Below are 11,094 nucleotides of genomic sequence, written 5' to 3'. Positions count from 1 at the left end.
GCTCCTCGAAGGCCACGTTCATCTTGCGCAGGCGCCGCAGCTCTGCCTCGCGCGCTGCGGCGTGGGGGAGCCGGATCAGAGCCTGGCGCTACGTCCCTTCCCCCTGCCGGGCCTTTGCCTTAGCTGCGTCCCCCTGCCAAGCCGTCTGTCACCGCTCTGCCCTCAGTCCCACGCCTCGGCTTCCGGGGGTGGGGGGCGCGGGTGCCGGGCGGCTCGGCTCAGGAGAGGTAAATTCCCTCCAGCTGCTACCTCCCGCCTGGGCCCACCCACTCTCCCAACACCCGCTTCCTCAAGAGGCCCTGGTCGGTGCTCACCTTTGTTTTGGTCCAAGAACTCTTCAGTGAAGATGGGGACGTCGAAGGTGGAGAAGCCATCACACTCCCCACCCTGGGATGACAGGACAAAGTGACGATTTCGGGGAGGGGAGGACAGCCAAAACCCCTCTGGGAAGTCCCTCAAGCTTGGAGGGATTTCTCCGGCCATCTGGGTCGAGGTCCTTTTTAACAACATTCCCAGGATGTGGCTGCCCCACCTCCGCACGTAGCCTGGAGGAGGGGCACTCGCTTCCCCCGGTGAGAGTTGGTTCTGGCTCACCCAGGCACTGTCCTTGGGGGAGGAGCACTTACCTTGTGTCCATTTAAGAGGGTGTTCATGAGCCCAGAGCCCGAGTCTTCTAGTGAGGGAGGGAGGAGGCAGGTCAGCCCGGCAGGTCTCTTCCGACCCCCGACCCCGCACATTGCTTTGCAAGTGCCCTTCCCCCTGCCTGGAATACCCTTCCGCCCATTCGTCCTGGGACCGGCTCCTGCCTAGGCCCCGCAGGGTCCGTGTGCCCCCATGTCTGCATCGGCGGCCCTGTTCACTCACAGCTGTCTGGTTAGGGGTCCCTCGTCTTCATGGGACTGTGAGTCCCATGGAGGGCGGGTCGGTCTGCCCGGGTCACCTGCTCAGAGCCTGGACCCAGCTGCCTGGGGGGCTGGGTCCCTTCCCACCTTTCTTGATCTTCTTTTCCTGAATCTTCTCCGTGCACATCTTGTAGGCTTCGGACTGCTGGTACGCGCGCAGCTCCTTCATGTACTGCTGTTTCTCCCGCTCAGCCTCGTCCAGGTACCGCTGGTGGGGGCGGTGGAAGGCTTGGCGCGGCGCAGGGGCACATCCCTTCTCCATCACAGCTCACCATGCCCAACCCGCCCATAGCTCCCTACTGCCTGCCCTTCTAGGCAAAACCCGGCTCCTCGGCCTGCTGCTCAGGGACCTCCCGCCCCCCCAAATCCCGCCCTTATCAGCCCCTGCCCGCTGCCGGACCAGGCTCCCATCCGTGGGCGGACTGCCCCCCGCGCCCATCTGCTCGTCAGAGTCCCACTGCGAGGGTGCAAACCAGCAGGGTTTTTTGTTCCTGTGATGTTGTTGCAATTTTCAGTTGATTGCCAAGATGTGACAATCGGAAGGTATCACGTAAGACTCCAGCCCCCACCCCTGCTTCGCTAGACGCATCCAGATTAACTTTAAGTTGCTTCTTGCCACCCTCTTGCCACCCTCCCCTCCTGGCTTCGGCGTGCTGGGGGGAGAGCTCAAGGGTGGTCAGATCTCAGGCGGAAGCAAAGGCCCCCCCGCAGTCTGTCCTGTGGGGGATGTGGCTTCAGCAGTGTCCAGTGGGTCGGGATTAAGGTCGGTGGTCCTGGGCCAGCCCTTTCCGCCGCCCCCCTGAGTCCCCACCTGCTTCTCCGCAGGCTGCAGCTTGCTCCACTCGGCACCCAGCATCTTGGTGATCTCGGGAAAGGGCAGATCCGGGTGGCGGGTGCGGATCTGCTCGCGCCGCTCATTCAGGAAGCGCACGTAGCCGGTGACTGGGGCCTTGGGCCCATTTGGCAGTATCTTCTTCCGCTTCTTGCCCTTGGGCCACCCGCGCTTCTTCACCGGCTGCAGAATCGCACCGCACCGTTTGGAGGGGCCCAGAGGGCTGAGCCAGAGCTAGTGGGCGGGGCGGGACCTATCCAGGGACGAGGGCCTTGGAGATATGGTCTGGTGAAGGGTCAGGATTGGGGGGGTAGGGTTCGGGGTACGCGGGACAGGGTGAAGAATCGGAGGTCCTGGGCACGTGCATTTGCTACTGGGTTCAGCCCAGGGATGGGGCGGGCCTGTGGGTGTGGTCTCTGGCCTGGGCGTGGCTTCTGTGATGGAGCAGAGGCCCATAGGACCATGGGAAGGTGCATCCCACAGGGCAGTGGGCGGAGCTGCATTGGGCAATGGGCAGGGCCCGGACAAGGGACTAAGGATTCCCTTTGGGGCGTGGCATGGGGCAAGGGACCGGGTCTCCGCTCCGGGAGGAAAATCTGGCCTGTGGGCGGAGCCACAGCGAATTCAAATCTGGTTCGGGGTGGAGCCTCCAGGCTGTGGGCGCGACCCAGGGTCTCCCCCACCACAGTGCAGGGACTCTCACCTCCTCTTCGTGGGACCCCTTCTCGCCGGCCCGGGGGCCCTCGCCGCGCTCTTGCTTGACAGCCACCACGAAGCCCCCATGCTGTCCGGGAGCCTTGCCCCCCGCCGGCCTGGAGCCACGGGACGCCAGGGTCACCCCCACCCTCACCTCCACTCCCAACCGCGGAGCTGGCATTGAGGGGGCCTGAGTCCAGGGGACAGGGGTCCGATGGGGTCATTTTTCGCGCGGGACGGGGCAGGAACACAAGAGGGGCGGCAGGGACCCCTGGGAGAGGGTGGGCCAGGGAGTGGCAGTGGTGGGGGAAGTGACTGGCGGGACCCTAGGGGTAGGTATTGCCCGGGTGTGTGTTTGGGGGGAGTGAAGACCCTGGGAGGCAGGGGTCCAGGAGTTCCGACAGTGCGGGCGGGGGCTGGGCTGCAGCCTCGAGTGGGCTGGGGGAGGGGATGTCGCACTCACGCGGCGGCCGCGCCGGGCTGCTTGGAGCCGTGGGACATGGCCGCTCCCGGCCCCACCTGGAAGGCAGACGTGTGGCCGAGTGAGGGACGCCCGAACCGCCGACAGTGGCCTGGGGGAGAAGACCCCCGGAACGCCGGGCCCGGGGCGTTTGTGGGGGGGCCGGATCCAGGGGCGGGGAGGCCCTGGAGGGCGGGCGCCCCGGGGATCCTTTGTTGGGCGATAGTTCCCCGGAAGGCCCGGGCCCACCGTCCTCCAGTCCGGGAGGGGCCTCTCCCCGATCCCAGGAGCCCCGCGCCCCGACCCCCTCGCAGGGCCCCGAGTTCCGCGGCTGTTTTCACCTCCAAAGAAACTTTCCCGGACCTCTCCGCTGCTGCGACGGTCCAACCAACCGCCCCGAGCCCGCCCCCACCGCTCGCCCCGCCCCAGGCATGCTAATACGGCCTCTTCGAGTTGTCGGATTGGGTGCAGTCTTTCCTTGGGGTGTGACCATGCAGATGAGGGTTGGCGCGCCGGTCTGCGATTGGCTGGGGTAGCCGCTGAGCCGCGTGGGAGGTGGAGAGGGAAGGCTGCTGGCGGGTGCGTCAAGTTCGGCTGCGCTCGGACGCTCTCGGGGCCAATCTGGGCGCTTTGAGGTCTTGCCGGGCGGAGCCCCTTAAAGGGCTAGTAGGTGCGGCTCGGGTTCCTCCTCTCCCGGTGAAGGCGAGACTCCCCGCCCCTGCGGGATCCCGGGACCTGCTGGGCCAGATCGGGCCCCTCCCTAGTTGTCATGGAGATAGCGGCAGGTTGCTAGGGAAAGAGTTAAGGTCCTTCCTGGCAGCTCACTGCCTCAGGACTAGGTGGGACCTGTTCTTAGGGTCTTGCAAACCTGGCGGGCAAATTAGCTTTCCACTCACTGAACTTAGAGCCGCCGCAGTCCCGCTGTGCTTCGTCCAGCCCTGAGCCAGAAGGGGCTGCTCTTCCTACCTCCCGGGGGCTCGGCTTTCCCTTCTGTGCAGTGGGGACCTTGCACGATGTTTAGGACCAGGAGGCTGGGACCGGAAGGCTGCAAGAACCTCGTTAAGATGGAGGGGCAGGAGGCTCTGCTCTGGGATTTTGGGGACCCCAGTGGCAGCGTGGTCTTACGGTCTGCCTGGGACTGCCTTGCTCCCAGGATGACAGCTGGGGTGACTGGTTGTGCCCCACGTCCTATTAGATCTCACACATTTTGCTCACATCACCTCCCTGCCCCCATCGCTCTCCTCCGTCCACCTCCTTGATGCTCCTCAAACGCAGGTATGTCCGTTTCGCTCATTCCCACCTCCGGGCCTTTGCACTGGTGTGCCCTTCCTCCAGGTTATCTGCCTGCCTCACTGAGTGATCTCCTTCAGGTCTTTGCTAAAATGTCACCTTCTTAATGAGATTTCCTCCGTACACCCTGTCTTATTGTCTCTCCACGTGTGGTTGTTTCCTCTGATAAAGAACAAAACAAAAGAAAATGTTTAAAGCTTTATTTATCTAAGTAAGCTCTATCCTGCCCCCCAATGTGGGGCTCGAACTCACCACCTGGAGATCAAGAGTCACACGCTCTACGACTGAACCCCCCGGGCGCCTCTAAAGAACAAACATTTAACTGAATGAATCTGAAGATCTAATTGGCTTCATTAAGGGACTCGTGAATGGGGCAGCACCCCATCTAGCAAGCAGAGGGGAACTCCAAACAGCTGTACAAAATGGAGGGCTTATATGGGAGGGGGCAGGGCAAGGAAGTTCTTAGCAAAAGAAAGGATTGTAACATGCAAGGTCCCTTTCTCTAAGCAGGGGGTCTTATTATGCGGATGCTCTCTTTTCTTTGAGGTGGAGAAGGCCCCGGAGACAAATTACCTACTCGGTGCTTATGAGAAAATTCCTGACTGAAGCTTTAAGACTTAACATTTCTGGGGGCAGTTGAAACTGCTATTGGGTGACTTGGCCTCAGTGGGTCTTTTAAGGTCACGTGGTTTCTAACACTTCTAACAGCTAGCACCTGCCCCTCTGGGCTGGCGTGAATACAGCAGTTCCCTTGCAATCCGGAAGTCCTATTCTTAGGGATCCACCCACGAGCGTCGAAAACACACGTCCACACAGAAACGTATACACGCGTGTTCGCAGCAGCTGAAAAGTAGAAACAACCCAAATGCCCATCAATTAATGAATCGATAGACAAAATGCGGTCCCTTTAACAGAATATGAGTTGCCACAAAAAGGAATAAATTGCTGATTCACGCTAGGACAAGGGTGAACTTTGAAAACACGATGCCCAGTGAAAGATGCCAGTCACAAAAGACCACAAGTGTGTGGTTCCATTCAGACGAAATGCCCAGACTGGGCAAATCCACAGAGACAGGAAGTGAGTAGTTGCCCCGGGCCGGGAATGGGGGCGGGGGGGGGGGGAGGGCGAGAGACTGCTAACGGGCACGGAGTTTCTTCGCGCGTGATCAAAATGTTCTAAAATTAGACCTGGGTGCTGGTTGCATAGCTATAAACATACTAAAAACTACGGAATTGCACACTTTCAATGGATGCATTATCTGGCATGTGAATTAAATGTCGGTAAACCTGTTTTCCTAAGAGGCAGCCGAGGGTTGAGGAAGACGAGCGTGCCCTGGAATCTTGACAGACCCAGATTCCATCCAGCCCTGCTGGTGCTTCGTGGGTCGCCCTTGCCTCTCTCCGCTCGCCCGGTTAAAAACAATCCAGGTGAGAAGTCCACGCTGGCAGGCGGGGAAGTCCCGCCCTCCAAGTCCCGCCCCTTTGGCTTGATTGGCAGGCGTTGCCTTAGAAACTGTCTTCCCACTCCCAAGGTACCACTTGGAGAATTCAGGGGGTCTACCTGTACATCGAAAAGAAAGGTCGATTTTGAAAGCAGTTTGCAGCTCCCTGGCATCGAGAAAAACATCTCGTGGCGTGGACGTGTTCTAGAAAAATAGAACAGCGTCTTCAGTCCAGACTGCCGTGGATTCAGTCCATTTCATGCGATCCATAAGCACCCACACCCCCGAACAGGCGACGTAGACGATTAGCAGCATTTCTTCTATTTGACTTTACATCCTTCATGCACGTATTCAAAAGCAGATCCTTTCAGCCCCAAAATTATAAATCGCTTTTTCTTCTTTGGGCAGCCTCCACACCCAACATGGGGCTTGAACTCACGACCCCAGATCACACGCTCCAGCGACAGAGCCAGCCAGGCGCGCCCCGCTTGCTTTTTCTTAGCAACATTAAGGTCTCTGAATTCCTAGTTCTCAGGGAACAACCATAGCTGTCTGAAGTCCTAAGTTTTGTGCTTTCGTTTCTTTGCGTCCATTTCTACCTTTCATTGGGAAATTTGCATCATTGGAAGCCAGGAATAGAATCCCAATTGGCAGACCTGGAAATATGATATCCATTAAGGACGCTTCAACTTTGTTTTTGAAACTAACCTGATGATGCAAATGATGCAGAAATCCATTCCACTTGTACGAAAGTGAAGTCTGTGTACATTCCCCATTGTCAGCTTATTTCACTTCTTACTAAGACTTTTCCTGAGCACACGCACACACACGCCTGCACACGCACGCACGCACGCACGCACACACACACACACACACACACACAGAGCGAACGTTTTTGTTTTCTAGGGCTCGAACCAGCAAAGCTCCACAAGCCGGGGCCTTAAACTACCGCTAACGTATCACCTCACCTTTCTGGGGCCTAGAAGTCCAATGTCAAGGACTCGATCAGATCTGGTTCCTTCTCATGCCCTGAGGGAGCCTGCCCCGAGGTCTCTCAGCTCCTGGGGGTCCCTGGCTTATCAGGCGCCACCCTGATCTCTCTGCCTTCATTGTCACTTGGCCTCTCCCCGTGTGTCTGTGTCCGGATTTCCCTCTTCAGTGCGTCAATACTGGACTATGCTGGTGCGACGTCATCTGAACGCCACGTCTGCGATGACCCCGTGTCCACATCAGGCTCCAAGGTCCTGGGGAGCTAGGACTCACACCCATTAACTTGGGCTTGTGGGGGAAGCACAGTGCCAAGCACCGCACGCCGCGCACATGTGTATGTTTCTGCACAAACGGGAGGCCGCCTCTTGTTTGCAATGGTGGCCTGACGCTGTGACAGCCTCGCCTGACGCTGTGACAGCCCTGGCTGCTCTCTGGGGCCCGTGGGAAGACCCGGAAAAATCAAGAAGGTGGTTCGCGCTCTCTCAGGACATCCCAGCCCTCCTCAGGGCTTTTTTAGAGACAAATTTAACACAGGGGGTGGGTGTGAAGGGCGAGGAAGGGCTGAGGACACGCAGGTCACAGCCGCCGGGAAGAAGGGGCGTGGCCTGGGGACCCGGCACCCCTCAGCTGCTGCTGGACCCTCGGGCGGACGCTCAGGGAGGCGGCCCTGAGCCCTTCACGTGTGACTTGAGCAACTTACACACCCTGAGCCTCAGTCTGCCCCTCTGAGAAGAGGGAGAACCGAGTCTACCCTCAGCAGGTCTTTGTAAAGGTTTAATGAGTTTATCCAATGTTCTCCTCAGAACCCGGCCCAGCTGATCAGTGTTCCTGAAAGCGTTGGCTGGTTTTGGCCATTCAGCTTCAGACCTCTGTTGCAGAGAGTTTTCAAGAGCAGTGAGCGGTTGCCACCGAGGGTAAGTGAGCCCCCCAGGGGACACTGGGCGATGCCTAGAAACACTTTTGGTTGCACCAACTTGGCGGGGCCTGGAGTCTGCAGGCACAGGACAGCTCCCCCTCCCTCAAAGCATGATCTGGTGCCCCCTCTTCAGCAGCGCTACTGTCAGGCCCATTACAAAAAGGGAAACTGAGGCTCGGGGCTTGCCTGAGGCTGCCTGGGCCCCCCAAAGCCACCCTGGGATCGAGGGAAGTTCCTAGCTGTTTCCCAGTGTCTAGGAGACTCCCCCCGACTTCCGTCCACCTCCTTCCTCCCCCTCGCCTCTCCCGCCCCTACTCCCAGTCCTCCGGGCTGGGTCTGAGGGAAGATCAAAGCAAACCCCACTTCCCACTGGGGCCACCCGGACATCCGATTTCCAGCAGCGGCTGGGGAGCAGCTGGGGGCGCTCGGGGACATCAAAGCCGGGCTGGATCTTTCCTGACCCCAAGTTTGTCTCTCTCCCATCCTGAGGGCAGGGCACTCCACCCTCCTGGACCTTCTCTGATCTTCCCCACAAATCGACCCCTGCTCTTAGGTGGGGGGCGGGGGGATGTGTGCCCTCTACCTGCTTCCTGACCCAGCACTGACCACGGAGAGTCTGGCTCTGTCCCCTCTTCAGACCAGGGACGCCAGAGTCTTTGGGGCTCCAGCATTGCTCAAAATGAGGCCAGACCCGCTGAGTGAATGAGCCCCTGAATGAATGAAGGAACCAATGAAGGAGTGAATGGGCCGCTCTGGGGCGGCTCCCTGCCGGTCAGCCTCCTTGTCTCCCCCCACGGAGTCCAGGCCGGGAAGTCTTGGCTCGCCCCTCTTGGAGGAAAACCCAGACGTTTGTTGGGCCTTCTGATAACCCCCCACTCCCGCCCCAGCTCTCCGTGGTGTGTCTGCCACAAGGGCTGCTGGGAGGTTCCTGTGGGCTCCTGACCCGCGCGGAGGCTGGCAGGGTGTCTTCAGGTGGGTCCTCCCGGGGCCCGTGAATAAAGAACTCGAAGATGTGGGGATCATGCGGAGCCCAGTTGGGATCCTGAATCTGCCTCGGGTGAACCGTGTGCCCTCTGGCAAGGACTGCCGTCTGTTTTCCCGGTAAAACACAGGCAAGAAGTACACGATCCCGATGGAGGGATGGAGGGGAGGGGGCTGGCGGGCTCAGGCCCTCCAGCTAGAGACTCTTGATCACTTGATGGTGAGTTCGAGCCCAACCCCCCCATCTTGGGTTGGGGGAGAGATTAAATACATCAAAACTTAACAAATATTTTAAAAGCTTGGGCAAGTGTTTTGAAAAGTCCTGTAAAGATGAAGTAAGAATTTCTTCAAGTCGTCTTTCATCCCTCCCGCCCCAGAAACAGAAAGGGAGCGTGGCCCGCAGGAAGGAAAGAATTCAGATTCTTGTCTCTCCTTATCGGTTTATCTCCTCTAAGGCGGTGGCGTCTTATCTCCCTCTCCCTGCTCAGTTATCTCTTAAGTCCCCATGGCCCCATCCAAACCCATTTCCCAGGCTCCTTTTCCTAAAACTGTGGGTACGGTGGCGTGGTCTGCAGCAGTGGGGGGGAGGTCTGGGCAGGGACCCCCTGTGGCCGCCCGAGTCAGCGGGCTCCAGTGGGTCTGGCCTATTTCCCAGTTTCTGAGCGCTTCTGAATCTCTGCCGACGCATGCCCACCAATCATTGGACAGGTATTTCTTTTCTTTTTTTAAGTTTTATTTATTTATTTTTGAGAGAGAGAGAGAACAAGCAGGGGAGGGGCAGAGAGGGAGGGAGACACAAAATTGGAAGCAGGCTCCAGGCTCTGAGCTGTCAGCACAGACCCAGACGCAGGGCTCGACCCACGAACTATGAGATCATGACCTGGGCCGAAGTTGGACGCTGAGCCCCTGTGCGCCCTGTGGACAGATATTTCTTGTGCTCCTATTATGTGTCAGGCATTACTGGAGACAACGCAGCGGCTGACACTGATCCGGTCCCTGCCTTCATGGGGATCAGAGTTCAGTGGGGTCCCAGCTGCAGTGGGGAGGGGGGAGGGGGAGGGATATCACAGTTCCGATGCGGGGCAGCCCAGAGTCCTGTATAAGGACGGGGAGGAAGGGGCGGCAAGTACACTTTCGGAGGCTAGGGGCTAACAATGATATCACTTTAAAAAAATGTTTTAAGTAACCACTACGCCCAGCTCAGCTCATGACCCTGAGATCAAGAGTCACACCCTCTACCCACTCAGCTTGCGGGGCCCTCTATATCTGTAACATTTTATTTTTTTTTTAGGGACGCCTGGGTGTAAGCCTAGGACTTCAGCCGCTCAGGTTGTGATTTCAGGGCTTGAAGGTTCGAGCCCCTCCCTCCCATGCTGACAGCTCAGCCGGGAGCCCGCTTCAGATTGTGCCTGTGTCTACCTCTCTCTGCCGGGACCCCTCCCAGGGAGACAGAATCGCATCGGGGCCGAGGCTTTGAGCTGTTAGCACAGAGCCTGAAGCTGGGCTTGAACCCATACACTGGGAGATCATGACCTGAGCTGAAGCTTACTGGACTGGGCCACCCCGGCGCCCCTCCCCCATATCACTTTTCACGGCAGCACACCCATTCCAGAGCTGGGGAGACTGAGACTTCCCCAAGCTAAAGGCTGGAACAGCCAGGAGGGAGTGGGCTTTCTGGCCCCAGAGGACAGCTGTTTAACCGCTGCTGGAGGCGGCCTGGAGGCGTGGGGGCAAGCCCGCACCCAACGCTTGGGGGAACTTGAAACCGCTCGTGTGGGTGGTGACCCAGTCGTGGGAGGACCCTTGGAGGAAGGTGGGGAGGGGTTGCGAGCACCGGCCTCGCAGGCACGGGTCCCATGCGCCCCCGGCAAGGCCTCTCCGCTCCCCGGGCCTGTTCCTGGCGTGTGAAGGGGGCTTCCCTCCAGGCTTGGGTGAGAAAAGCCACGTGGGCCATTTGGCACAGCCGGCGCTCGTTAAATACCAGCTGGTGTTATTAGGATGAGTATCCCCATTATTATCCTTAATAACTAATTAATTAGAACTAATGCGTCCTCTCCTCGTCCGACTGGGTCTCTCCGGGGCCGGGAAGTCACCGGACCCGAGGAGGGGCGAGCTCAGACTCAGAATTTTCTCCCATCCCCTGCGCCCCCAGCCCACCCCTCGCGCGCCAGCCCACCCCCTCCGGCCCACACAGTAGGCCTCGTAAAGCTGCGGGCAGGCTAGGGTGGCGCGGGCCTGAAGGCAGGAGCCTGGGTCTGGGCGCTCCTGTGTCGCCGCCAATGTCCGTGGGGGTCCCTGGAACCCGAAGGCGAACCGTCCGGCGCTAGGACCTTCTCACCCGGTCGGCGCCGGGCATGGAGGCCGAACTAGCCCCGAGACCACGCCCCTCCTTCTGGTTATTGGCTTCCGGGCCCCTGCGCGCGGCCCCGATTGGTGAAGGCGGCCGCCAGTATCCGTCGCCCCGCCCCGCCCAGGCCTTAATTTTGGGCTCGGGGCTTGGCGGCCGCAGGCACTCTCCGCGGGGCGGACTTGGGCGGCGGCGCGGGGACCGCGGGGCGTCTGCCGCGCGCCCGACCGCCCGGCGG

The 11,094-nt window shown here is 59.4% G+C and overlaps 2 protein-coding genes and 1 long non-coding RNA gene across 3 annotated transcripts in view; 2 read left to right on the top strand and 1 right to left on the bottom strand.

Annotated features, from left to right (window-relative positions):
• The window catches only part of HMG20B (high mobility group 20B), a 4,998-nt gene extending 1,711 nt beyond the window's left edge, over positions 1 to 3,287 (bottom strand). The window contains exons 1-7 of the mRNA XM_029918339.1: positions 3,232 to 3,287; positions 2,894 to 2,949; positions 2,438 to 2,546; positions 1,714 to 1,917; positions 990 to 1,110; positions 627 to 673; positions 315 to 387 (exon numbers count right to left, since the gene is read on the bottom strand). Of these exons, the coding sequence (XP_029774199.1) occupies positions 315 to 387; positions 627 to 673; positions 990 to 1,110; positions 1,714 to 1,917; positions 2,438 to 2,546; positions 2,894 to 2,931 (592 nt within the window). The 5' untranslated portion in view covers positions 2,932 to 2,949; positions 3,232 to 3,287. The remainder of the gene's footprint in view (positions 1 to 314; positions 388 to 626; positions 674 to 989; positions 1,111 to 1,713; positions 1,918 to 2,437; positions 2,547 to 2,893; positions 2,950 to 3,231) is intronic.
• Positions 3,288 to 3,724: 437 nt separating this feature from the next.
• LOC115274850 lies at positions 3,725 to 8,790 on the top strand. The gene is made up of 4 exons (XR_003901286.1): positions 3,725 to 4,165; positions 5,481 to 5,608; positions 7,416 to 7,526; positions 8,166 to 8,790. It is a non-coding gene; the product is annotated as an uncharacterized LOC115274850 (long non-coding RNA).
• Positions 8,791 to 10,992: 2,202 nt separating this feature from the next.
• Positions 10,993 to 11,094, top strand: part of MFSD12 (major facilitator superfamily domain containing 12) — a gene marked incomplete at its 3' end in the record, with an annotated part of 6,877 nt that continues 6,775 nt past the window's right edge. Inside the window, exon 1 of the mRNA XM_029916418.1 lies at positions 10,993 to 11,091. The remainder of the gene's footprint in view (positions 11,092 to 11,094) is intronic.

The sequence above is a fragment of the Suricata suricatta genome, chromosome 12 (genome assembly GCF_006229205.1).
Source record: "Suricata suricatta isolate VVHF042 chromosome 12, meerkat_22Aug2017_6uvM2_HiC, whole genome shotgun sequence".
NCBI classification, from domain to species: Eukaryota; Metazoa; Chordata; class Mammalia; order Carnivora; family Herpestidae; genus Suricata; species Suricata suricatta.
The sequence above is the reverse complement of the archived record's forward strand: the minus strand, read 5'-3'. Positions and strand labels throughout refer to the sequence as shown.